Genomic DNA, 26,213 nt, shown 5'->3' with positions numbered 1-26,213 from the left:
TGTAATTTAATAAAAGTGAATTTGTACATATTTCTCACAGAAAGAAACTTACTGAAATATTTAGAAAATAGATAAAAGTATCAGCATATTTAAAAAACAAAATACCTTTAAAACTGCAAGAAATGTTATTGGTGTCCATTGATTAACTATTATATACCATATCAACCTGTAGATTTTACTTTAAATTAAAAAATACAAAGTTTTTACAATATATCAGGCATGTGCTAGAATCTAGAGGTAAGATAGTTTTACCTATCTTCAACAAGGTATTATTTTAAAATGTAAAGTGTAATTATAATAACAATACCATTTCTCATATTTTTTCAAGTTAAATTAATATATTTAATTTAAAAAACATTGAAATATTTTCATATTTCAAAAAGACCCTAAAAACTAAACAACTACCTATTTATTATAATTTAAATTAATTTTCTTATTTTTTTTTTCTATTTTCTATTTGGATATTTAGTTTTCTTATTGGATATTTGTGATAATTATTTATGCATTATTCATATCACTATATCTAATGACTCGAAGATTTTGTTATATATTTCTGATGATCTAAGCATGTGAAAATAAGTAAAAATAGCATTCAGGCAAATTGTAGCTGAAGAGAAGAGAGCATGAGGGTAATTTCACCTACCACTTTTGGCCAGTTAACCTCTATGAATTTAGTTTTTATCATTCATAAAATAAAGATTGTAACAGCACCTACATAATATGGTTCACAGGAGCATTTTTTTGAGTTAAGGTAATGATTACACTACTTTGAATATTTCAAGTGATCAAAGCATGCTAAATTTTATTATTAACATCACATTAGCCCTTGGAGAAATTTATATGACCTGGCTTATTTATTCAGCTATGTAAATATTTATGTTGACATAATTTGAATGAACCTGATTTATCAACTACAGAAATAAGTAGATTATGAAATGACTGGCCCATTTATTTAAGCCAAATGTAACTTGCCATGAGTTCATCTGTTTTATGTATACTCATTATTATATTTGTACTTGGAGCTTTTAAAGCACAATAAATTAATACACTGTGTTTGAAGTCGAGAGTGTTTGGGTCTGATTTCTATCTCCAACACTAACTACCTTTGTGGACTTGGCATCATTTAACTTCTTGGACATCACTTTCCTCTCATGTAATGCATATTTTTCAGATTTATTAAAAATGTTAAATAAGGTATCCACAAAGAGCACTCAGTATGTTGAGTTCCATATTGAAAGCACCCAGTAAAAAGGTATATGTTATTATCATATGCTCAAATATTTCTCAGATCAATAAGTCAATCAAAGCATGTGTTAGATAGGATCTACTTTTCATTACTCATAATTGCAATTTAAAATCCAAAATTATATATATATATATATATATATATATATATATATATATATATATACAGCTCAGCTATACTGGTGGCTCAGTGGTAAAGAATCCACCTGCAATGCAGGAGCTGCAGGAAACACAGATCCAATCCTTGAGTCAGGAAGCTCCCCTGGAGGAGGGCATGGCAACCCACTCGAGCATTCTTGCCTGGAGAATTCCATGGACAGAGAAGCCTAGAGGGCTACAGTCCATAGGATCGCAAAGAGTCAGACACGACTGAAATGACTTGGCATTCATGAATATATGTAGCTATTATTCAAACTTTAATAAGAGATACCACTTGTAACCTCATCTTAGCTCTGCACTTGATTATTTCTCAAAAGTGTGAGGAAAACTAGTTATTCCCTGGATTTCACTGCCACATTCATCCTTATTTTATTTCCTCCTTCATACCTATTTTATTTTCACTCCCATTTTTTTGGCTACCATGAATAGGTCTATGCATTTGGGGACCAGATGGTATAAAGTGGGGTAGCCACACATATATTATTAGTGCTTTCCCTGCCTTTTCTCAGCTCCCACTGATGTCTATGTTCACAATGACAAATGGTTGCACAATACCATCCACACCATCCATTTAAAGCGCTTATATCTTGATCTAGTCATTGTGTTATCCATTTTACTGGTAATAGTCCTGAAAGAGCCAGAGAACCAGAGTGCATATTAAAAAGAGAAAAAAAAATCAAATGTTGAAGAAAAATAGTCATTTTTAGGGTTTGTTTGAATTTTGCTTAATGAGAAGTAACACGGGGTAGAGTAAAATTCCACATGAAGGGGATCATGTGAAACAATATCTCTTTTATTACTAAGAAGATTGATTACACAGAGCACTAAATTATTAATTTTTATAATGAAGATCAGTTTTTCCTTTTAGAAACAAAGTACAAATTCATATTCAGCTCAAAATCAAAGCGAAAGCACAATCTACTCCATAAATTTTGTACATATTTTCATTTTGATAATGGACTGTATATTTGCTTTAACTTACCTCTTAAAATCTTGCTTGAACCCATTCCTTCATAAATATTTAATACATCTGCATAATATGTATTAAAATAATCGAAGTTCAGTTGAATGGAAAGTCCTTGGTTTACACTAAATTAAAAGCAAAAAATAAATAGATTATTACACATTTAACAGTTGGCACAACTCAATGCATTCTCAAATTTGAATGTATTATTCCAATTGTAATAAAAATATATAACTTGTGATGGACACTCAGCAAATATTTAAATGTAAAGAATGGTATTTGTAACACAATATCGTACTTCAGCTCTCTGGAACTCTTTTAATTTGCATGACTGAAACTCTGTATCCATTGATCAGTAACTCCCCACTGTTTGCACTGTTCTACTTTCTGTCTCTATGATTTTGAATGCTTTAGATACTTCATGTAAGTGAAATCATGCAAGATTTGTCCTCCTGTGACTGGTTTATTTCACTTAGTATAATGTCCTTAAGGTGCAACCATGGTATCACAGGTTTTTCTTCTGCTGTAAAGATAGGATTTCCCTCTTTTAATGACTGAATAATATTCCACTGTATATAAAGTGAAACCATAGTTTCTTTAAAAATTTAGGCTAGTGTCAATAAAAATTTAGGCTAGTAATACATGTTTTAGGCTGTTTAGGCTGTTTCTAATTTAGGCTGTATCTACCTCTTGGCTATTGTGAATAATGCTATAATGAACATGGGACTGTGTATCTTTTAGAGATCTTGATTTCAATTCTTTTGAATAAATACTCAAAGAAATCAGATTGCTAGATCATATAGTCGTTCTATTTTTATGTCTTTAGGGAAATTTCATACTGCTTTCTATAATGACTATACTATTTTACATTCCAATTAACAGCACACAAGTGTTCCAGTTTTTCCACATCCTCACCAATATTTATAATGTTCTGATTTTTTTAAATAATGACCATTATTATTTTGATTTGCATTTCCATGATGATTATCGAGGTTGAGCAATGCCTGTTGGCCATTTGTATGTTTTTAAAAAAGAAATATCTAAAAAAAAATTAAAATAAAAAAGAAATATCTATTGAGACCTTTGTCCAAAGTTTATTTAGTTTATTTTGCTATTGAGCCTTTGAAGGAGTTCCTTATATATTTTGGATATTAACTCCTTATTAGAAAATGGTTTGCAAATATTTTCTTGCATTCCTCAGGTTGCCTTTTCATGTTACTGTTTCTTTTACTGTACGGAAGGTTTTGAATGAGATGTACTGCCATTTGTTGATTTTGCTTTTGTTGCCTGTGCTTTTGTTTACAAATTCAGGAAATCATTGTGAAGACCAAAGCTATGAAGTTTTTCTTACATATTTTCTTCTATGAGATTTATAATTTCAGGTCTTACATTTAAACCTTTAATTAATTATGAGTTGGTTTTGTGTATGGTGTACGATAAAGGTAAATTTTGTTCTGCATTAGAATATCTCATTTTACCAACACCATTTGTTGAAGAGAAAGCTGTTTCCCCATCGTGTGGTTTTTCCATCCTTGTTAAAGATGATTTGATCATATATCTGTGGGCTATTTCTGTCCTCTCTGTTCTTCTTCATTGGGCTTTATGTCTATTTTTATGCTGGAACTATACTTACTGGAGAAGGAAATGGCAACCCACTCCAGTGTTCTTGCTTGGAGAATCCCAGGGACAGGGATCCTGGTGGGCTGCCATCTATGGGGTCGTACAGAGTCAGACACGACTGAAGCGACTTAGCAGCGGCATACTTACTGATTACCATAGCTTTGTAATATAGTTTGAAATCAAGATGTGAGACTTTGTTCTCTTTCTCAAAATTGTTTTAGCTATTTTGGGTCCTTTGTGATTCAATGTGAATTTTAGGATTCTTTTTTCCAAGTATTTTTAAAGTCACTGGGACTTTGATAGGGATTGTGATAAACTTGTAGGTCATTTTCAGTAATATGGACATTATTATATTATGTTACTATATTTTAATGACATTAGCTTCCAATTCATGAATGTGACATGCCTTTCCATTTGTCTTTAAATTACGTCAGCCATGTTTAATTATTTTCACTGTTTAAAACTTCTACCTCCTTGATTAAGTTTATTTTGTAAGTATTATACTTTATTCTTTTCACTGCTATTGTAAATGGGATTATTTTCTTGATTTTCTTTTTGCATAATTAGTGTGTAGAAACACAAGTGATCTTTCTATGTGAATTTTTGTATCCTGTAACTTTTCTTAATTATTTTATTACTCAATATTTTTTCTCTTTTTTTTTTGTGACATTTATGGTTTTCTATATATAAGATCTTATCCTCTGTGAACAGATATTTTTACATCTTCCTTTCTTATTTGGATACACTGCATTTTTTTTCTTGCTTAATTGTTCTGCCTGGAACTTCCAGTACTATGTTAAATAAAAGTGGTGAGAGGGGGCATCCTTGTTTTATTCCTGATCTTAGAGGAAAAGTCTTTACTTTTTCATCAGTTAGTATGCCTCTTGAGAAACCTATATGCAGGTCAGGAAGCAACAGTTAGAACTGGACATGGAACAACAGACTGGTTCCAAATAGGAAAAGGAATATGTCAAGGCTGTTTATTGTCACCCTGCTTATTTAACTTATATGCAGAGTACATCATGAGAAACGCTGGGCTGGAAGAAGCACAAGCTGGAGTCAAGATTGCTGGGAGAAATATCAATAACCTCAGATATGCAGATGACACCACCCTTATGGCAGAAAGTGAAGAGAAACTCAAAAGCCTCTTGATGAAAGTGAAAGAGGAGAGTGAAAAGTTGGCTTAAAGCTCAACATTCAGAAAACTAAGATCATGGCATCCAGTCCCATCACTTCATGGCAAATAGATGGGGAAACAGTGTCAGACTTTATTTTTCTGGGCTCCAAAATCACTGCAGATAGTGATATCAGCCATGAAATTAAAAGACGCTTACTCCTTGGAAGGAAAGTTATGGCCAACCTAGACAGCATATTGAAAAACAGAGACATTACTTTGCCAACAAAGGTCCGTTTAGTCAAGGCTATGGTTTTTCCAGTGGTCATGTATGGATATGAGAGTTGGACTGTGAAGAAAGCTGAGCACCGAAGAACTGATGCTTTTGAACTGTGGTGTTGGAGAAGACTTTTGAAAGTCCCTTGGACTGAGAGGAGATCCAATCAGTCCATTCTAAAGATCAGTCTTGGGTGTTCTTTGGAAGTAATGATGCTAAAGCTTAAACTCCAGTACTTTGGCCACCTCATGCAAAGAGTTGACTCCTTGGAAAAGACTCTGATGCTGAGAGGGATTGGGGGCAAGAGGAGAAGGGAACGACAGAGGATGAGATGGCTGGATGGCATCACTGACTTGATGGACGTGAGTCTGAGTGAACTCCAGGAGTTGGTGATAGACAGGGAGGCCTAGCATGCTGCAATTCATGGGATTGCAAAGAGTCGGACACAATTGAGTGACTGAAGTGAACTGAATTGAACTGAACTGAGTATGATATCAATCTGGGCCTTTTCTTATACGGCCTTTGTTCTATTTAGGTAATTTTCTTCTATTCCTAGTTTATTGTATGTTTATTTTTTTATCATGAAAGACTATTGAATTTTGTCAAGAGCTTTATCTGCATCTATTGAGTATATCCTGTGATTTTTATCTTTCAATCTGTTAATAATTGTATATCAATGGACAGATTTTTATATATTGAAACATCCTTGCATTCCAGAGATGAACCTCACTTGGTGATGGTGTATGATTCTTTTAATTTGCCATTGCATGTGGTTTGCTGGTATTTTACTCAAGGATTTGTGAATTTATGTTAATATTTGTCAGGGGTCTTGGACTAGAGTTTTCTTTTCTTCAGGTGACTTTCTATGGCTTTGGTACCAGAGTAAACATTCTTATTTTTTAAGTTATGGAAGAATTTGAGAAAGATTAGTATGAATTCATCTTTAAATATTTGGTAGAATTCACTAGTAAAACCACTGTGTTGCAGTATTTTGTTGAGTGGTCTTTGGTTACTGGCTCAATTTTCTTAATAGTAATTGGTCTGCCGAGATCTTTGTGTTTCTTTATAATTCAATCTGAATAGATCATATGGTTCTAGGAATTTATCCCTTTCTTCTAGGTTATCCCACTTCACACTGCTTTTTCTCTATTCCCATAAGGTTTTTTTTTTTTTTTTGCTTGTTTTCATTTGCTTCAATATATTTTCTAATTTCTTTTTTGATTTTCTGAGATCCCCGTTGACTATTCCAAAGCAATCAGAGGTTCACAATACCAAAGAAAGGCAATGCCAAAAAATGCTCAAACTACTGCACAACTGCACTCATTTCACATGCTAGCAAGGTCATGCTCAAATTCCACCAAGGCAGGTTTCAACAGTAAGTGAACTGAGAACTTCCAGATATACAAACTGGATCTAGAAAAGGCAAAGAAACCAGAGATCAAATTGTCAACATTTGTTGGATCACAGAAAACACAAGAGAATTAAAAAAAAAACACATCTACTTCTGCTTCATTGACTATGCTAAGCCTTTGTCCGTGTGGCTCACAACAAACTGTGGAAAATTCTTAAAGAGATGGCAATACCAGACCACCTTACCTGCCTCCTGAGAAACCCCTATGTAGGTCAGGAAGCAACAGTTAGAACTGAATATGGAACAACAGACTGGTTTCAAATTGGGAAAGGAGTGTGTCAAGTCTGTATATTGTCACCCTGTTTATTTAACTTCTATGCAGAGTACATCATGTGAAATGCCAGGCTGGATAAAGCACAAGCTGGAATCAAGACTGCTGGGAGAAATATCAATAACCTCATATATACAGATGATACCACCCTTATAGCAGAAAACAAAGGGGAACTAAAGAACCTCTTGATGAAGGTGAAAGAGGAGAGTGAAAAAGCTGGCTTACAACTCTTAAAACTCAACATTCAAAAAAGTTAAGATCAAGGTATCTGATCCCGTCAATTCATGGCAAATAGATGGGGAAACAATGGAAACAGTGACAGACTTTATTTTCTTGGGCTCCAAAATAACTGCAGACAGTGACTGCAGTCAAGAAATTAAAAGACTCTTGCTCCTTGAAAGAAAAGCTATGACAATCCGGTACAGTGTATTAGAAAGCAGAGACATGACTCTGCCAACAGAGGTCCGTATAGTCTAAGCTATGGTTTAACCAGTGATCTTGTACAGATGTGAGAGTTGGACCCTAAAGAAGGCTGAATGCTGAAGAATTGATACTTTTAAACTGTGTTGTTGGAGAAGATTCTTGTGAGTCTCTTGGACTGCAAGGAGATCAAGCCAGTCAATCCTAAAGGAAATCAACCCTGAGTACTCATTGGAAGGACTGATGCTGAAGCTGAAGCTCCAATATTTTGGCCACTTGGTGCAGAAAGCCGACTCTTTGGAAAAGGTCCTGATGCTGGGAAAGATTGAAGGCAGGAGGAGAAGGGGATGACAGAGGATGTGATGGCTGGATGGCATCACTGACTCACAGGACATGAGTCTGAGCAAGCTCCAGGAGATAGTGAAGGACAGGGAAGCCTGGGGTGCTGCAGTCCCTGGGGTCACAAAGAGTCAGACACAACTGAGCCACTGAAGAACAACAAGAGGCTGGCAGGTTTCTTCTTTGGTGGTTTCTGTTTCTTACTCTCTCTGGTGTCTGTAATGTGGGCTGCACGTTTTCTCTTCCTACCACAGCAAGTCACCCCACTCTCCCTTATTCTCTGCAGCCACCAGGTCATGCAAATTGTGCTGGTTCATCAGCTTCCCATTCATGCAAGGTACACACCAGTTGCTGGGGAAGTTGCTGAAATAGCTAGAATGTTGGGAACTTCCTGCAATTCTTTCTTTTCATCTTTAGGGAGAAGCCTTGATTTGTTCATCTTTTCCTAATGGTATCAAGTCCTGCTGATCATAGCAAGCTGCACCCACTCCTATTTGTTCTCAGTATCTCTCAGGCATTCAAACAATGCCAGGTCCATTAGTGATACATACGAGAACAGAAACTAGTTCCTTTGGAAACTCTTGGAAAAGTTGGGACACTGGATGCATGTTCCACCCTTTTCTTTCCTTCCAAGGAAGAAGTAGAGAGTTAAGACCTGTGTTGGGCTGTGCTGTGTTGGGGGAAGTGCTGATGGAGGTTAAAGCTTAATCTTCTTGCCCATTTCTTGCAGCTGTTCTTGGCTTTGCAGTCACGCAGGGTATGCAACTTCTAAACTGAATTCTGGAATTTTCATTCATTTCACTTCATTGTTAAATTGATACATCTGTGCAGGAACAAAGGTGAATCATTCCTGACTATAGAAAATTTCTTTTCTCATCTGTATGAAAATCTCCTATGGTGTGATTTATTCATGGCAAATTAAAAGTTGGGAATACCCTTTATATACATCCTTTTTGCTAAGTCTTGAATAAAATTTGGATCAGTTGCTATATATTTGATCTCTAAACTCTTGATTTGGTTGAATGGTTCAGTTGTTATGATGATCACAATAATCAAACTGCCAATGGCTGATCTACATTATGTTGAATACTCTGTGGGGAAAGTGTTCAAATTTTAATTTTCAGATTGAGGAAATGTATCTAGGGCAATGTCTGTTTATAATTACATTGTTTCACTGAACTGTGAGATCAGAAATGTCAATAATTCTTTAGTGTTTTGGAGGAACAATGTTCCCCTGAACTCTTCACAAAGGAGGAAGCTGAACAGCAGAGTAAAGCATGGGTGATAATGTTGAAGCTGGCTAAATACTGAAAGGGCTGAAAATAGGGAGATGGCTAATCTCCAAAGACAAGAAGACTGAAAAGACTCTTGACTTCAGAGGCTGACTGTGGAGGCTACTGAATGAACCAGGATTCCTGGCCAGGGGCATGGCAAGTTCAGGTTTTTGGTAAGTTATCAGTAATACTCAGTCAATTGAGAAACTGGGGACATTCATCACAAATAAAATAACAATGATAAAGGAAAAAAATTAAAAATTAAAAGAAAAAAATTAAGACTAACACACTTTTAACCTTTAATAACATCAGAAATAAAAAAATTTTGATATTATCAATTCTATTTAGGATTGTACTAAAGTCTTAATCAATGTAAAAAATAAACTTAAATTAAAAATATAATAAAAATAAAATTAATAAAATAAAATCTTTATTTGAAAGTAAAAGAAAAAACAAATATAGTTAATTTTGAAACTCTGAATTTCATGGTAGGAAAATGTCAAATTGGAGCACTACCTCATTGCATAAGATTCCTAATGATGCGCTGGAGGCAGGACTAGGGTTTAGTCTTCAATGAGTGGGATTGACAACACTGAAATGGCCATGACCAGCAGTGCAGGATTAAAAGACATCTAAACAGAAATCTAGGTTTTTGGATCTGACCAGTGTTTATTGCCTGGAAAGTGAGGGTAGAGCACTGGCAGGTTGCTTATTATTTTAAATACTGACATGTGGACTTCAATTGTGGATATCAGATTCAGTGGTTCTGGAGTGGATTAGGGGATGTGTATTTTTATAGGAAGATGGGCAGATACAGAGGATGCTGCGCTCATGGGCTACCCTCAGATGTCCACAGGAGGTTGACAGAGGTGAGAGGAGATCAATATGAGGAGCATGAGCTCTTCCCAGCCCAGACTGAGAGAAGAACAAAGCAGGTGGTGGCAGCTGTTTAGAATTCCACCAACTAAAGGCCTCTTCAGGGACTGGGGGAAGTGAGCTTGCGAGTGAGACCTGTAGGGAATCCAACATCAAAGAAGAAGACAGAGGAAGAAGAAATAAGCAGCCCCCTCAGGATGATTTCTGTTCTTTTAATGAAAGTTTTGGTGTTTCCAGGCAAGAAAATAGTGATTCTTTTTTTCAACAATTGATGTTGTTTTTAAGCCTTGAAACTAAGGGATCAAGAAAAGCTCCCTAAGAAACTGTGTTCCAAAGCCCTTTACTTTTTTCAAAATAGATAACTGAAGGCGGAGGAGAGAAATGAGTGCATACTGTGTTCTACTTCTGATTCAGAAAACTCAAATTACTTGCAATAAAACACAGGCATTTATAAAGGTGAGATTAATTGGTAATTTTAGCCATAGCTACCTTATGAATTTTTTAAGGGAAAGGGTACTTTTCTAAATGTCACTTTTATATTTTACATTTTTGTATCAATAGCTACTCTTCTTAGAGCCCACTTTTATTGAGCGCCTAATAGAGACCTAAGTGTTTTACAGTTCATGATGACTTTGACCCCTGTAGTTAGAGGCCCTGACCCCTACAGATGTAGAAATTTTGAGTCTAAGAGATTTAGTCATTTGCCTGAGATCGTAGATATTGAATGTGAGGAGGCCAGGTTTGAAGCCACACAGACTGTCTTCAGCACTCACATCCTTCATCACTGACACTCTGCTACACGGGGCCTTAATATAATTCCAAAATATAGCTTAACTGTATCATAACCATTTCTCGACTGGCTCCTGGGTCTTCAAGCTTGTAAGAAACATTATTACTTTCATACCCTACTTTGATCACCATTAGGAAAAACAAACCACCATCTAATGTAATAATCAGTTTGGAGAAGAAAATACACTTAGAAAATTTATATACTTTTAAATAAATTTTTATGATGCAGTACAGTATTTACTGTGTGTATCACAATAAACTGTGGAAAATTCTGAAAGAGATGGGAATACCAGACCACCTGACCTGCCTCTTGAGAAATTTGTATGCAGGTCAAAAAGCAACAGTTAGAACTGGACATGGAACAACAGACTGGTTCCAAATAGGAAAAGGAGTACATCAAGGCTGTATATTGTCACCCTGCTTATTTAACTTATATGCAGAGTACATCATGAGAAATGCTGGGCTGGAAGAAGCACAAGCTGGAATCAAGATTGCTGGGAGAAATATCAATAACCTCAGATATGCAGATGACACCACCCTTATGGCAGAAAGTGAAGAGGAACTAAAAGCCTCTTGATGAAGGTGAAAGAGGAGAGTGAAAAAGTTGGCTTAAAGCTCAACATTCAGAAAACGAAGATCATGGCATCTGGTCCCATCACTTCATGGCAAATAGATGGGAAAACAGGGGAAATAGTGTCAGACTTTATTTTTCTGGGCTCCAAAATCACCGCAGATGGTGACTGCAGCCATGAAATTAAAAGATGCTTACTCCTTGGAAGAAAAGTTATGACCAACCTAGATAGCATCTTGAAAAGCAGAGACATTACTTTGCCAACAAAGTTCCGTCTAGTCAAGGCTATAGTTTTTCCAGTGGTCATGTATGGATGTGAGAGTTGGACTGTGAAGAAGGCTGAGTGCCGAAGAATTGATGTTTTTGAACTGTGGTGTTGGAGAAGACTCTTGAGAGTCCCTTGGACTGCAAGGAGATCCAACCAGTCCATTCTGAAGGAGATCAGCCCTGGGATTTCTTTGGAAGGAATGATGCTAAAGCTGAAACTCCAGTCCTTTGGCCACCTCATGCGAAGAGTTGACTCATTGGAAAAGACTCTGATGCTGGGAGGGATTGGGGGCAGGAGGAGAAGGGGACGACAGAGGATGAGATGGCTGGATGGCATCACTGACTCGATGGACGTGAGTCTGGGTGAACTCTGGGAGTTTGTGATGGACAGGGAGGCCTGGTGTGCTGTGATTCATGGGGTCGCAAAGAGTCGGACACGACTGAGCAACTGAACTGAACTGACAGTATTTACTTAAAGTAATATTTTAGATTTTGTAGGTTTTAAAAATCACCCGTAATTAATGGTGGATTTCTTAAAATAGTTTTAAAAATTAAGTCATTGAAAGGAAGTTAAAAGTACAGACCATACAAATATTTAATTAACATAATGTTGATTATGCATAAATAATATTACTATTGTAGCGAAAATAATATTGTTTACTGTGGTCTGCTTATAAGACTTCCCTGAAGACTTGACATAGTTTTACTAAGAAGTGGAGGGTGGGTGATTAAATATTAATTACATAAAAATTAAATTATTATTATTTAGTATTAATAAAGTTCCAAAGATTTCATGATGAAATCATTGTGCAATTAGGAATGCATCATAGATCAGTTACAATTCATTTTATTTCCCTTTTTAAAGGAAGTAATTTAAGATTTTTCTAAGACTCTCTGCTGACATTTTAGGTAAAGAATGGAATATTTTTTCATTGTACTAAAAATAGTACTAATAGCCATTTATAAATCTTCTTTTTAAATGTGATTATCAGAAGTGATGTCCTAATATTTTTAAATAAATATTAAATTTAAAAAAATTTTCAGTTGAGAGTTACTTAGAACTGCCATTTTTAATATGCAAAATTTTATCTTTTGCACACAAATAGAGTGTTGTTTAGGTACTTCCCAGGTGGCTCAGTTGTAAAGAATCCGCCTGCCCATGCAGGAGACACAGGTTTGTTCCCTGGGTCAGGAAGATTCCCTGGAGAAGGAAATGACAACCTACTCAAGTATTCTTGCCTGGGAAATACCATAGACAAAGGAGCCTAGTGAGCTATGTTCCATGGGGTAGCAAGAATTGGACACGTCTTAGCGACTAAACAACAGCAACAACATGTTGTTTAGAGCACTGACAAGAAGAAAGTGTGCTTCTAGTTATATAACATAACTTACATGGGGCTGAGCTCCAAAATAGAAATTATTTAAACAGGACAGCATGTTCTTTGTTCCCTGAATAATGCCAAGTAAATGTGTTTAGAACAATCTTCCCTTCATACCTCATGTCCTCTCTGCAATATGTCTACACAGGAAAAGAACTCATGTGAGCATTTACGGGGCCATTTCCTATCACTTGTTTGGCAAGAACCTGAGGCTCTGTCTTTCAACCTTGTTTAATCAGTTGATATATCGATTTCCCATTTTCTATTAAGTCATCATAATGATTAAAATAAATATATGGTAGGTCAGAATGGGAAACCAAACTCCCTTCCAGCTGTTAAGAGAAATGAGCTAACTAGGATTCATTTATCAAAGTGAATTCCACAAAGCATGTGTGTTGAATACTCCTGTGGGGGGGAAATTTCAGTGGCTTAGTAGGAAATATACAGTTGACTCTTGAACAATACTGGTTTGAAGAATGTGGGTCCACTTATATGTGGATTTTTTTTTTTTGAAAAGTGCATATTACAACACTACACAAACCATAGGGAACTACAGAACAGAGGGCCAACTGTAATGTTCTACACGGATTCTGACTGCACAGGGTGTTGGCATCTCTATGCCTTCTGTTGTTCAAGGTCAACTGTATATTTGGGGGGAGATTTACTTGCATCTTAACCTATCTAAGGCTATGAGAAGTTTTGCACTTTAAAAGATTGCAATGAGCTTATTTCAGTATTGCTTATATTTATTTGAGTACAGATGATACTTCTCTTGGAATATCTGGGAGAAACATCACTCCTCTGTGAAAAATGCTTAGGCATATATTAAGGTAGACCAGTTATCAGCAGTTTGATTATTTTGATTATCATGATTGCATTCATCAACTGAATTAAGACTTGGAGGTCAAATATATATTAAGTGAACTAAGTGTTTTTCAAGATACAGCAAAGAAGATGAGTATAGAGGGTGTCCCAGATCTTGATCTGCATGACCAAATCACAGCATAGGAGATTTCATACAGATACAAAGCATAATGAGAAAGGAACTATTCTGCAGTCAGGATGCAGCTGAAGGAAATACGGTTTCTTGTGATATACAGATACACGGGTGTGCTGTTCATTTTGGTAGCACTTGATTTGTGACAACCATATGGGGGAAAAAAGAAAAAACTTGCTACAGAGCCCAGTGAGATGGCCCCATTTATAGGGCAAAATTCCTTTTTAAAAGGTTGAGAATGAGAGAGAAACTTCTTGGACAGTATATCAGATGGGAAGACTTTGTTTTGTAGCTAATGGAAACAACTATCTAGAAAATAAATGCATTACTAAAGATGCTAAGACTTCCTGCATCAGAGAAAGACTTCATGACTTAAGTACATGGAATAAAAGGTGGTTTCCCTGCTGGCTCAGATGATAAAGCGTCTGTCTGCAATGTAGGAGACCTGGGTTCGATCCCTGGGTTGGGAAGTACCCTGGAGAAGGAAATGGCAACCCACTCCAGTACTCTTGCCTAGAAAATCTCATGGACGGAGGAGCCTGGTGTCCATGGGGTTGCAAAGAGTCGGACACTACTGAGCGACTTCACTCACTATTACCGTATAATCCACCGACAAACAGCGCTTGTATTATTAGAAGGCTTGGGATAATGCAGAGCCTCAAAGGACCCAGAAGATCCAGTCAACAAAAATCTTCCATCACAAGCTGTGGCTGTGAAAAAGAGAAAATTAATGTCAGACAAAAATCATCTTGGAAGCATTTCACAAATGAAATGGGATTCAAATTCGCTAATGAATCTTCATAGAACACTCATGACTAAATCTATAGGAGGCTATTTCACAAAACCAAAATGATCGAATGGAAGTAGATCAAATTTCATGTTTTAAATCTATTACTTATTTTCAGATACTTTTACACAGCCCATCAGAGTCCATAAAAATAGAAAAGCATTCTATTTCTAAATACCCATAACTAAGTTGCATTTTAGTATATTCTTCCACATTTGTAAAAAATATGTATATCTGAATTACAAACTTCCAATTTAAACAAATGACTACTGTGTTCTTAATTTTATTTTCCCTATTAAGTTGGAGCTAGAGTGAGTTTCAACTATGTGTACTAAGTGATTTGTCTTCCTGAAAATGGTCAGAATATGACCAGGCAAATGAAACATACGGTGCAAGCGGCTTGAAGAGAACTTTCCATTCAAACTACTGCACACAACTTCTAGACTTCACTTTTGCTTCTTTTATACGAACTCACAATCTAGTTCAGTATTTTCATTCAGGATCTCTGAATGTGTTTTTCCTTCCTATGGCAACTCACTTTTCTCTTTTAATTCGTGTAGCATGAATATATTTATGTCAAGTCAAAGTGTTAAAGTATCAGAGTGTCGGAGTGCTCAGTACTCAGCCGTGTCAGACTCTCTGCAACCCTGTGGACTCTAGCCCACCAGGCTCTGCTGTCCATGGAATTCTCCAGACAAGAATATCGGACTGTGTTGCCATTTCCTACTTCAGGGGAACTTCCTGACCCAGGAATAGAACCCGTGTCACTTGCGTCTCCCGCATTGGCAGGCGGACTCTTTACCACTTACCACCTGGGAAGCCATTCTCTTCAATGTCATGCATTACTACTGATCTTAGTTTCCATATGAATCATTTCCAATTAGAGTAAACCTTGTTGAAAGCATGAACCAGGAGTCATGAATTAACAGCTTTTCATTTTATACTTGCTATATATCATATCTATTAAAAATAACATTAATGTTTTTCTTAGGTTATTTTCTGTATACTTAGTTGTATGGATATTATATTCTAAAATAAAGACTTCTAAAATGTGTCCTTTCTCTTTTGGCATGTTGTTAATTCCTCATATGCCAGATGTGTTGATGGAGGGCAGGGAAATCAAGGAAATTTATCAAAATCAGCTTGCTGGTCTTGCAATCTGAGTGCTAGCATAAGCTAATCCTAAATTGATAGATGGAAAAGCCCATTCTAACATTATACAAAAATGCTGTCAAATTATAAAATACAAGCTATTACGTGACATGAAATATTTTACATGAACAAAAGAAATAAATTGATCAGCACACAGAAATCTAGGTAAAAATCTTGCATTTTGGTTGACTTTTTACTACTTTGGGCATATTAGGTAAAGGCATAAAAAAAGTAGGTACATGTTAAGATTCAAAGTCTGTTAAGAACAATGGCCTAGGAGTTAACTGTATTGGATTATGAATGGGATTGTTGTAGCCTAGTTCCCAGAAGGTGACAAAAGAAAGAAAAAAAGAACAAATTAAGAACAGAAAAGATAATAACCTAATATCACAAATTTCAGGAAATAAAAGGGAAAAATCTGTGATTTGTTGAGAGAACAGACTCAGTTGGTGTGTTATACTTACTGGAGCAAAAAGGACAATTAAGGCTAGTTTATATGATTTGAAAGTAAACAGTGAAAATATGACTTTTTAAGGCAGAACTAAACAAATTTCTAGTTGTAAAAAAACTCCCTTGTTCATTCAAAGCTGTCTGTCATAAACCACACCAAAGAAATGAGACTATTAATCCCTTAGCTTCACTGATCATAAAAGTAAGAATAATGTCTGCTTGTATTTTAAATGATATATGGAGCCTTTTAATCACAGTTTGTAAAGAAACATGTGGACTCCAAGATTATTGGCAATGCATGAAAATCCACTACTATTGTAAATAGTTTATATTTAAACTATGATACTCAGGAACTCAGTGAGGAAGAGCAATTAATCCTACCAGCAATAAAATACAGCTGCTAGCATTGGTGGAGTATTTCTTATGTACTGGCCTTTCCCTAAGGTCACTTCATAAGTATTAATGTTTTCTTCACCACAAACTTATGATGTTTTAGGTGGGGAAACTGAGGTACAGAAGGGTTAAATAACTAGCATAAGTTCTCCCAGCTTATAAACAATGTTTCAAAGACAGGCAGTCTTACCCAATACCTAATATTATCTTAATACTACAATATATAAAGCTATCATAATGATATCACTCAAATCTCTTTGAGTTGAAAAGCAGGGGTGTGTGTGTGCATGTGTGTGTGTGTGTGAGAGAGAGAGAGAGACTGCAAATGAAAAAGGAAATGAAATTAAAAGAATTTCATCAATCCAGTGTTTTTAAAATTATAATATAGATCACATTTGCAATAGCACTTCGCAACAAACAGGAGAAATAAAAGGAAAAACATATGGAGTGAAAAAGGGAACAAAACAAGAGCAGTTTTAGAATGTATAAATCCTATTTGCAAAGCTGATATTTTAGTAATCCTCCTCGTCCACTCCGGAGAAGGCAATGGCAACCCACTCTAGTACTCTTGTCTGGAAAATCCCATGGACTGAGGTGCCTGGTAGGCTGCAGTCCATGGGGTCGCCAAGAGTCAGACACAACTGAACGACTTCACTTTCAATTTTCACTTTCACACATTGGAGAAGGAAATGGCAACCTACTCCAGTGCTCCTGCCTGGAGAATCCCAGGGACGGTGTAGCCTGAAGGGCTCCCGTCTGTAGGGTTACACAGAGTCGGACACGACTGAAGTGACTTAGCAGCAGCAGCAGCAGCAGCTTCGTCCACTCACTACATATTTGTGGGGAAAGGTATCAACAGCTTTGGGCTGCACAACAGGATTAATAAATTAAAAAAAAAAAGTGAATTATGTCCCTGTTGGCAAAGATGGTTGTATGTCTGCTGTACCTTTACTCAGTCCCTTTCTAGGTTCATGACTAGACTGCGTACCTCCAAATGGGTCATATGACAGAGTCTGGTGAATAAACTTTGGTGGAAATTATTGTATTTATTTCCAGATCTGATTTATAAAAAGATCTTCTGTAACATTCTTCCATTGTCTGTCAGCAGGTTGCAAAGAATCCAGGGGAGAACTTGGCTCAGAAGGTATGGTGGAGGCACTGGAACCCTGAATGCTTCAGAGCACAGCCTCTTGCCACCTTTCTTGAATTATATTGTCAGTGATAAATTGTAATTGTCCTATATTGTTAAGATTACTTATCATAGTATTTTTTGTTGTTGTTCAGTCACTAAGCCATATCTGACTCTTTGCAACCCCAGGGACTGCAGCACACCAGCCTTCCCTGTCCTTTGCTATCTCCTAGAGCTTGCTCAAACTCATGTCCATCGAGTTGGTGATGCCATCCAACCACCTCGTCCTTTGTTGTCCCCTTCTCCTCCCGCTTTCAATCTTTCCCAACATCAGGGTCTTTTCCAATGAGTCATTTCTTCGCAGCAGGTGGCCAAAGTATTGGAGTTTCAGCTTCAACATCAGTCCTTCCAATGAATATTCAGGACTGATTTCCTTTAGAATTGACTGGTTTGATCTCCTTGCAGTCCAAGGGGGCTCTCAAGAGTCTTCTCCAACATCACAGTTCAAAAGTATCAATTCTTCAGTGCTCAGCCTTCTTTAGGGTCCAACTCTCACATCCATACAAGACTACTGGAAAAACTATAGCTTTGACTAGATGGACCTTTGTCAGCAAAGTGATGTTTTTTTTAATATGCTCTTTAGGTTTCTCACAGCTTTCTTTCCAAAGAGCAAGGAGCAATTCAACTTCTTTGAATTTCATATCTGCAGTCACTATCCACAGTGATTTTGGAGCCCAAGAAAATAAAGTCTGTCACTGTTTCTATTGTTTCCCCATCTACTTGCCATGAAGTGATGGGACCAGATGCCATGATCTTCGTTTTTTGAATGTTGAGTTTTAAACCAGCTCTTTCATTCTCCTCTTTCATAATATTTAGTTTGCCCTTAAGGACACGATCAGTTTGTGTGTTCAGTTTTCTATGAAGTTGCTGAATTTTAGTGGAAATGGATACTCTATAGATCAATTTATGCTCTAAAGGAACTTTGGGAATTTCTGCATTTGAGAAAAGATTAAGAAGAACATTCCTGAAGGCATTTAAAATAAAGTTACAATAGTATTGAGCTACTTATAACAGCTATGACAAACCTAGACAGCATCTTAAAAAGCAGAGACATCACTTTGCCAACAAAGATCCATCTAGTCAAAGCTGTGGTTTTTCTAGTAGTCATGTCTGGATGTAAGAGTTGGACTATAAAGAAAGCTGCAGCCAAAGAATTGATGCTTTTGAACTGTGGTGTTGGGGAAGACTCTTGAGAGTCACTTGGACTGCAACCAGTTCATCCTAAAGGAAATCAGTCAGGAATACTCATTGAACAGCTGATGTTGAAGCTGAAGCCCCAATAATTTGGCCACCTGAGGCGAAGAACTGATTCCTTAGAAAAGACCCTGCTGCTGGGAAAGATTGAAGGCAGAAGGAGAAGGGGATGACAGAGGATGAGATGGTTAGATGGCATCACTGACTCGATGGACATGAGTTTGAGCAAGCCCTGGGAGCTGGTGATGGACAGAGAAGCCTGGCACGCTGCAGTCTTTGGGGTTGCAGAGTCAGACATGACTGAGCGACTGAACCTAACTGAATGTTACAATAAGACATGAAGCAGGGCATACTTCTGGAAAAACAGATATAACCCAGCCATGGCTGAGTATGATTACTAAGTATTCAGGATTATAATTTTTTAGACTACAAAGTGCTTTTTAGTGTGGTGCTAGGAAAAAACTCTCAGTGGGAGATAAATGAGCCTGTCCAATATTATACTATCAGCCATTCTATTGCACTATCCAAAATTGAGTATAATGGAATGGGATTCATATAGGTGTGTTCTTAGGACCCACTGAGGGCTCCCTCTGCTGGTTCATTATTTTTTAGTAGTGTGTTTGCTCAGTACACTGAATTCTCCAGGAATATACATCAAACTGGAAAAGGGCATGACAACCCACTCCAGTATTATTCTTTCCTGGAGAATTCCAGGGACAGAAGAGCCTGGCGGGCTACAGTCCATAGGGTAGTAAAGAGTTGGACATGACTGAGTGTCTATCTCACACACACACACACACACAAATCAAACGTGATCTCTGCCCATCCACTCAAGTCTATTTTGCATGTACATATGAGACAGACAAACAACCTTTGGAGACACTTGCCAGCTTTCAAAATAGGCCTGAACATTGGCCTGAAGGGTATGGATCAGCACTTTTTCTTCTCACAGGTCAGCTAAAAAGTAAACTTTCCTGCTGATTCAATCCTCATCAGAAGAAAAGAACAGTTTAAAGAAATCTTGGTTCTGCTATCGTCAGCTATAAGTTATGAAAACCTAAATAACTAAAGCCTAAAAAGAAAGCTGTTTAGGAAGTTAACATTAATATGACTCTATTAATAACACCGACTAGAATTAGAGCTCACAGATGGAGGAATAAGGGAGAGAAGAGAGAGCATAGGTCAATTTCACACAGATAGTTTTCTTAAAATCATCTTTCAGTGAATGTAAATTGATGGACAGGGCTTTATTCTAGAAATTATGCTACAATTTGAGCACAAGTTTGAAGTGGGGCTGAGGTGAAGTACTCACAATCATTTATGATTAAGTAATGAATGAAAGTGTGAGAGTGAAAATGTTAGTCGCTAAGTCATGTCTGACGCTTTGTGACCCCATGAACTGTAGCCTACCAGGCTCCTCTGGCAATGGAACTCTCCAGGCAAAAATATAGGAGTGGGTTGCCATTTCCTTTTCCAAGGGATCTTCCCACCCCAGGGATCTGACTAAATATATGAACCCGGGGTCTCCTGCATTGTGGGTGGATTCTTTACCATCTGAGCCACCAGGGAATCCAAATAATGAATAAAACAACCTATATGACAGTAAATCCTGGATAAAGATAGAGTAGTTGATTGATTTTTTCTCTTCTTTATTCCACAAAGACTTTAACTTGTTTTTGCAAAAAAAAAAAAAAAAATAGATACAGTGCTAACTTTAAAGTGCAAATAATAAAGAGAATCAAGAAAAATGACAGACAAGGATCTATAGGCTTCAGAAAGTTAGTGACTTGGATGGTGAATTGATAGTAAGTTTCAATTAACACAAAACCTTCATGATATTGAAAAGTAATAATGCAGTTTGATTATGTATTTAATGCAAACACATACTCATAATTAGAGATTTCAGTTCTAATACTGAAGTTCATGTCATGAGTTTAGCGTGACTTAGAAACATAATTCATGGCCTTATAACTTACTTCAGGACAAGTTTCCACATATAGTGTATTTCTATGGTTATTATTTGATATGCATGGATACTAATTTGTTATGAAAATTGTAAACTCTGTAACCGTGGAGAGCACATAACAGGTATGGTTCATTTTCTGATTACACATCTTAGATGTTTCTCCCCATTTACAGTTAGTGATCAGCATCATATAGACTTAAAGGTATGTGGCTCACTCTGATACACGTAATTTTTGAAATATAAATTGGGGGAACATCACCTCTATTACCTCATGATGGCACACTTGTATCACATTCCCACTGAAAAGGTTTTTAAACTGCCTGAAAACCAGAGCAAACAAAGACATGGCTTTCTTCTTCTTTGAGTAATTTAGTTATATAAAATAGATTAAAAAATATTCTGTAGCCTGCACTTTCTTCCAGTATGCTCTGAGAGCACTTCAAAGTATGCTGTTAAACTTTGAAGTTTGAATTTTATCCAAGAACATTTGAACTAGGAGTGCTTGTTGAAGACACTTTAGTCAAGTTGCTGGTTTTTGAGTTGGTTCTGGGAAACAGACCAACTGCCTATCTTTTCAAGTATATCCTGAGTGGATAGGTAATTTTTAAAACTTCAGTTGGTATTTGAGTATTTGTCTTCAATTAATATCAAAAAGAAGAGCAAAGTATAACAAATAAAGTGAAGTAAATTGTAACTAAAGCCTTTACACATTTCAGGAACTAACTGTGCTCACGGTCAATTTTTAAACTGATTATAAACTATACCAAAAAATTGCTCAATTCCTGCTCTTTAATTTTTCAAGAACAAATTGTAGGTTAGAATTGTTCAAATAGTTCCTCACATTACTTACCAGTCATATATACATTATATTACCCAGGCAATAAAATGAAGAAACAAGCCAAAAAAGAAATATGTTTAAATTACATATTTAAATTACATGTTTAAATTACAGCTATGTTCAGCATTTATTAAGTGCTACTTAAGTGTTAACTAATAGTAATAATAGTGATTAAAAAAACTATTAGCACTCTAAACAAATGCCAGTATTTACAAAAGATGAAACAAAACAGATATTTAGTTTAACAGACATGAAGATCTTACTCTTAACTGATTTCCTTTACTCACAGAACTACAACTCAAGTACACTTTTTACCTATTTTTTGTTTCTTTGCCAAAAGTTGAATAAAGGCAACAATTTGAATTAAGGAGTGATGATTCCTGAGTTAAAGACAAAATTTAAGAATATTAATATTCTTAATATTACTTTTAGATTTTTGTCTTAAATCATAAACATGACTAAGGGTATATCTCAATCTCTGGTAATTTCTGGCACCTGAGGGTTGTGTGTGTGTGTGTGTGTGTGTGTGTGTGTGTGTGTGTGTGTATACACAGTGAGGGAGGGAAGTTAATCACTTACCACAAGTTTTATTGTCTTCATCAGAGCCATCTGGACAGTTTAATTCTCCATCACAAAATAAATCAATTGCTATGCACTTTAGAGCATCAGCACACAGCCTTGAATCAGGTGGGCACTCTATTGAGACATTTCCTTTAAAAAAAATTGAATTTAAAGGTTATGATGTATTATTCTTTGTCATTTAGGTAAGTATATACTTGAAAGTGAAAGTGAAAGTCGCTCAGTTGTGTCTGACTCTTTGCAGACCCATGGACTGTATAGTCCATGGAATTTTCCAGACCAGCATACTGGAGTTATACTGGAGTGGGTAGCCTTTTCCTTCTTCAGGGAATCTTCCCAACCCAGGGATCGAACCCAGGTCTCCTACATTACAGGCGGATTCTTTAGCAGCTGAGCCACAAGGGAAGCCCAAGTAAGTATATGCTTACTTATAATTATTTCAACTTCCCCCAAAATATGTATTTCATTTAATGAATTGATCTTATAGTTTTAAGTTTTGAAGAAATGATACATATTTCTTCATAGATATTAAATACGATGCTTACTATGTTGATTTTCTGAAAAGGTTGTCTATTTATTCATTTGCTTTTGGTTGTGTGTGCTGGGTCTTTGCTGCTGCCCGGGCTTTCTCTAGTTGTGGCAAGTGCGGCTGCTCTCTAGTTGCAGACTGCAGGCTTCTCATTGTGCTGGCTTTTCTTATTGTGGAGCGAGAATGGGCTTTAGGGCACGTGAACTTCAGTAGTTCTGGCTCCCTGGCTCTAGAGCACAGGCTCAGTGTCTGTGGGGCATGGGCTTAGTCGCTCTGAGGCATGTTGGATCTTCCTGGAGCAGGGACCAAACCTGTGTCTCCTGGATTGGCAGGCAGATTCTTTACCACTGAGCCATCAGGGAAGCCCCTACTTTGCTGATTTTTAATCTTGATAAATGAATGCTACAGTTTGGACATTTAGTCCCCAATATTTACACCTCCTAGGATTGTTATGTGTAATGTGGGGCAATTTGCTAAAATGTATATCTCATCATCTACAGTATCTAATAGCCACTTCATTTACTTATAAACTTATGACTTGAAAATATAGTAGTTGAAGTTAAGGTTTGCATCCTGCAGAACAAAATTTGTCAATGAAAACTATTTTATAGTAAAATGAAACTTAAAATCCACAGTACATTGAACAAGAAAACCCAATGGTTTTCTTCTGTTCATTATCTCCTTGCTTCTTCTTCTTCTTTTTTTAAATATGTTATATACTTTTACTTTTTTATTATTTTCTTTTGTTTCTTAGATGATATTATACATATTTTAATGCCATTCTCCCAAATCATCCCCCCCTGCCTCCCACAGCTTCTTGGGTCAGAGTTTCTTAGGGGGAAAGTTGCAAACATCCCCCTGAAGGATTCCATGTCATACTCTGACCAGGATCTGATAAATTTGCACCTCTCAGCCTGTCCTGTCCTTCACCTGCTTCTTTCCACATTGCTAAATATAAAGATGGACCGAGAAACATATTTTGCTTCTAGAAATTGACTTGGAAAATTTAGGTGCAATCCTAATAATATATGCCCATTGGATAACTACATATGTTTTTAATTTTCTGAGCAATGTGAGAATTTCAATGTGTTTCTTTATGATTAGAATAACAATGACAGTTTAAAGTTTTTGGAAAATCTTTAAGCTCAATAGCATTTTTTTTTCTTTTTGTTATTGGTCTTAATCTTAAAGCCAGCATTGTACTGCCATCTGCTGGGTTTTAAAAATATATTTGATTCTGAAATTTCTCTTAGGCTCCAAGAAATAAATTGGGGAAAGTGCTTCTGTTAATAAATCTGCTAAAGTAATGCTTAATTAAGAACATTATAGACAGAGTTGCTGGGTATAAATACAACTAAATTGGTCTTTTATAATTGTAATTAAAATAGATATAAGCCATTGTGAAATTCATGGACCAGCTAACATCTAAAATAGGACAGGATAAAGCTGAATCATTTCCAAGTGCTAAACTACTCCCATTTAAGAGAAAAAAAATAATTAAAAAAAATATGTTAAATAAACTTGTATATTATGACACATATGAGATATTCATCAAGAGTTCTTAATTATTGAGCCACTAATCCATAAGAGGTATCATGTTGATAGTATTAAAAAAAATGCTTGGTAAAAAATAAATGAGAAAAAGGACATCATTGTAGTAACTCTGTCTCTTAAACAGTGGTTGAAGGAGTTCTAGGTATTCAGCATCTACAAGAATAGACTTGGGCATTTAACTAGAGACATTATGATTTTGTCTGATCTAATGCTTTCTATGGAAACTTCACTTATTGATATTTCATATCTTTGTCTATTGCTTATTGAAATTTATAGATTGAACTTCAAAACCACACTGTCAAGAGACACCATTTGAAACATTTGATCTCATTAATGATTATTCATTCACTTTACAAGTATTTATTTCCTATTTACTTGTGTCATGTCTTTTTAAGGGATAGAAATAATAGGATGAGTAAGGCAGAGACTATTTTTATAGAGTTTGGAGTTTAGTGGTCAACTGATTCATTGGCTAGCAAATTTTGTAAATGAGGTAGAAAAAAGTGATGTGGGAACATAAAAACTGGGCTATGCCATGGATTATCTTCCTTCTGAGTCTGGGATTGAAAACATCTTCATATAAATTAAAATTTGAAAGATGTTTAGAAATGCACAATGAAAAGAGGTATGTGAAATGTACATATGATGATATGACAAGAGCATATTACTACAGGGAAAGCAGGGGCATCTAACTTATCTAGATGTTGGCGTGCTTACTGAAACTATGGCAGGAAGGGAGTTTAGTCAAATTCTGGGGGACATTTTAAAAATCATTTTAACATATTAAAATATTTTTTGTAAATAACAGTATTGAAAATTTTAACATATATATGCGATATGACCAGTCCATGTTTCATAAAGACAATTCTGCTACCAACTGAGAAACCATTTCAACATTCAAGGTGAAAGTTGATGAGAGTTGGAACTCTTGCACTAGCAGGGGAGATGGGGATATATTCCAGTTGCTATTTTACAAGTAGGATTGATGGGCTTTAGTGGTCAGATATGCTCCTGGCCAGAGGGAGGTGAAGAAAAGGGTGCTCAGAATGATAGATGCACTTTGGTGTGGCCATGAAATGCCAGTGTTCATCAGTCACAATAGGCATTATCAGAGAAATAGCTGGTGGGATTAGTAAATGACTCTAGTTTGAAATATTTAGATTTGAAGGTGGAAATATTATACTCTTGTTTAGATTGTACTCTCCATATCTCCATATTCTGTTGTACAAACATTCTTCATCTGTCTTGGTCCATGAATAAAGAGAAATTCCTCTAATTTAAAGCCAGAATTGAAAGAGACACGTGTACCCCAATGTTCATTGCAGCACTGTTTATAATAGCCAGGACATGGAAGCAATCCATCAGCAGATGAATGGATAAGAATGGATAAGAAAGCTGTGGTACATTTACACAATGGTATATTACTCAGCCATTAAAAATACATTTGAATCAGTTCTAATGAGGTGCATGAAACTGGAGCCTATTATACAGAGTGAAGTAAGCCAGAAAGAAAAACACCAATACAGTATACTAACGCATATATGTGGAATTTAGAAAGATGGTAACAATAACCCTGTATGCAAGACAGCAAAAGAGACAAAGATGTATT

The 26,213-nt window shown here is 36.2% G+C and overlaps 1 protein-coding gene across 2 annotated transcripts in view; it reads right to left on the bottom strand.

Moving 5' to 3' along the window:
* The window catches only part of TMPRSS15 (transmembrane serine protease 15), a 142,393-nt gene that overhangs the window by 91,649 nt on the left and 24,531 nt on the right, over positions 1-26,213 (bottom strand). For both annotated transcript variants that reach the window (XM_019961132.2, XM_019961208.2), the window contains 3 exons: positions 22,522-22,653; positions 14,572-14,683; positions 2,387-2,493 (listed from right to left, as the gene is read on the bottom strand). In XM_019961132.2, coding sequence (XP_019816691.2) covers positions 2,387-2,493; positions 14,572-14,683; positions 22,522-22,653 — 351 coding nt within the window. The remainder of the gene's footprint in view (positions 1-2,386; positions 2,494-14,571; positions 14,684-22,521; positions 22,654-26,213) is intronic.

Source organism: Bos indicus, chromosome 1 (genome assembly GCF_029378745.1).
Source record: "Bos indicus isolate NIAB-ARS_2022 breed Sahiwal x Tharparkar chromosome 1, NIAB-ARS_B.indTharparkar_mat_pri_1.0, whole genome shotgun sequence".
Classification (NCBI taxonomy): Eukaryota; Metazoa; Chordata; class Mammalia; order Artiodactyla; family Bovidae; genus Bos; species Bos indicus.
Note: the sequence above shows the minus strand (reverse complement) of the source record. Positions and strands in the feature narration are given on the sequence as shown.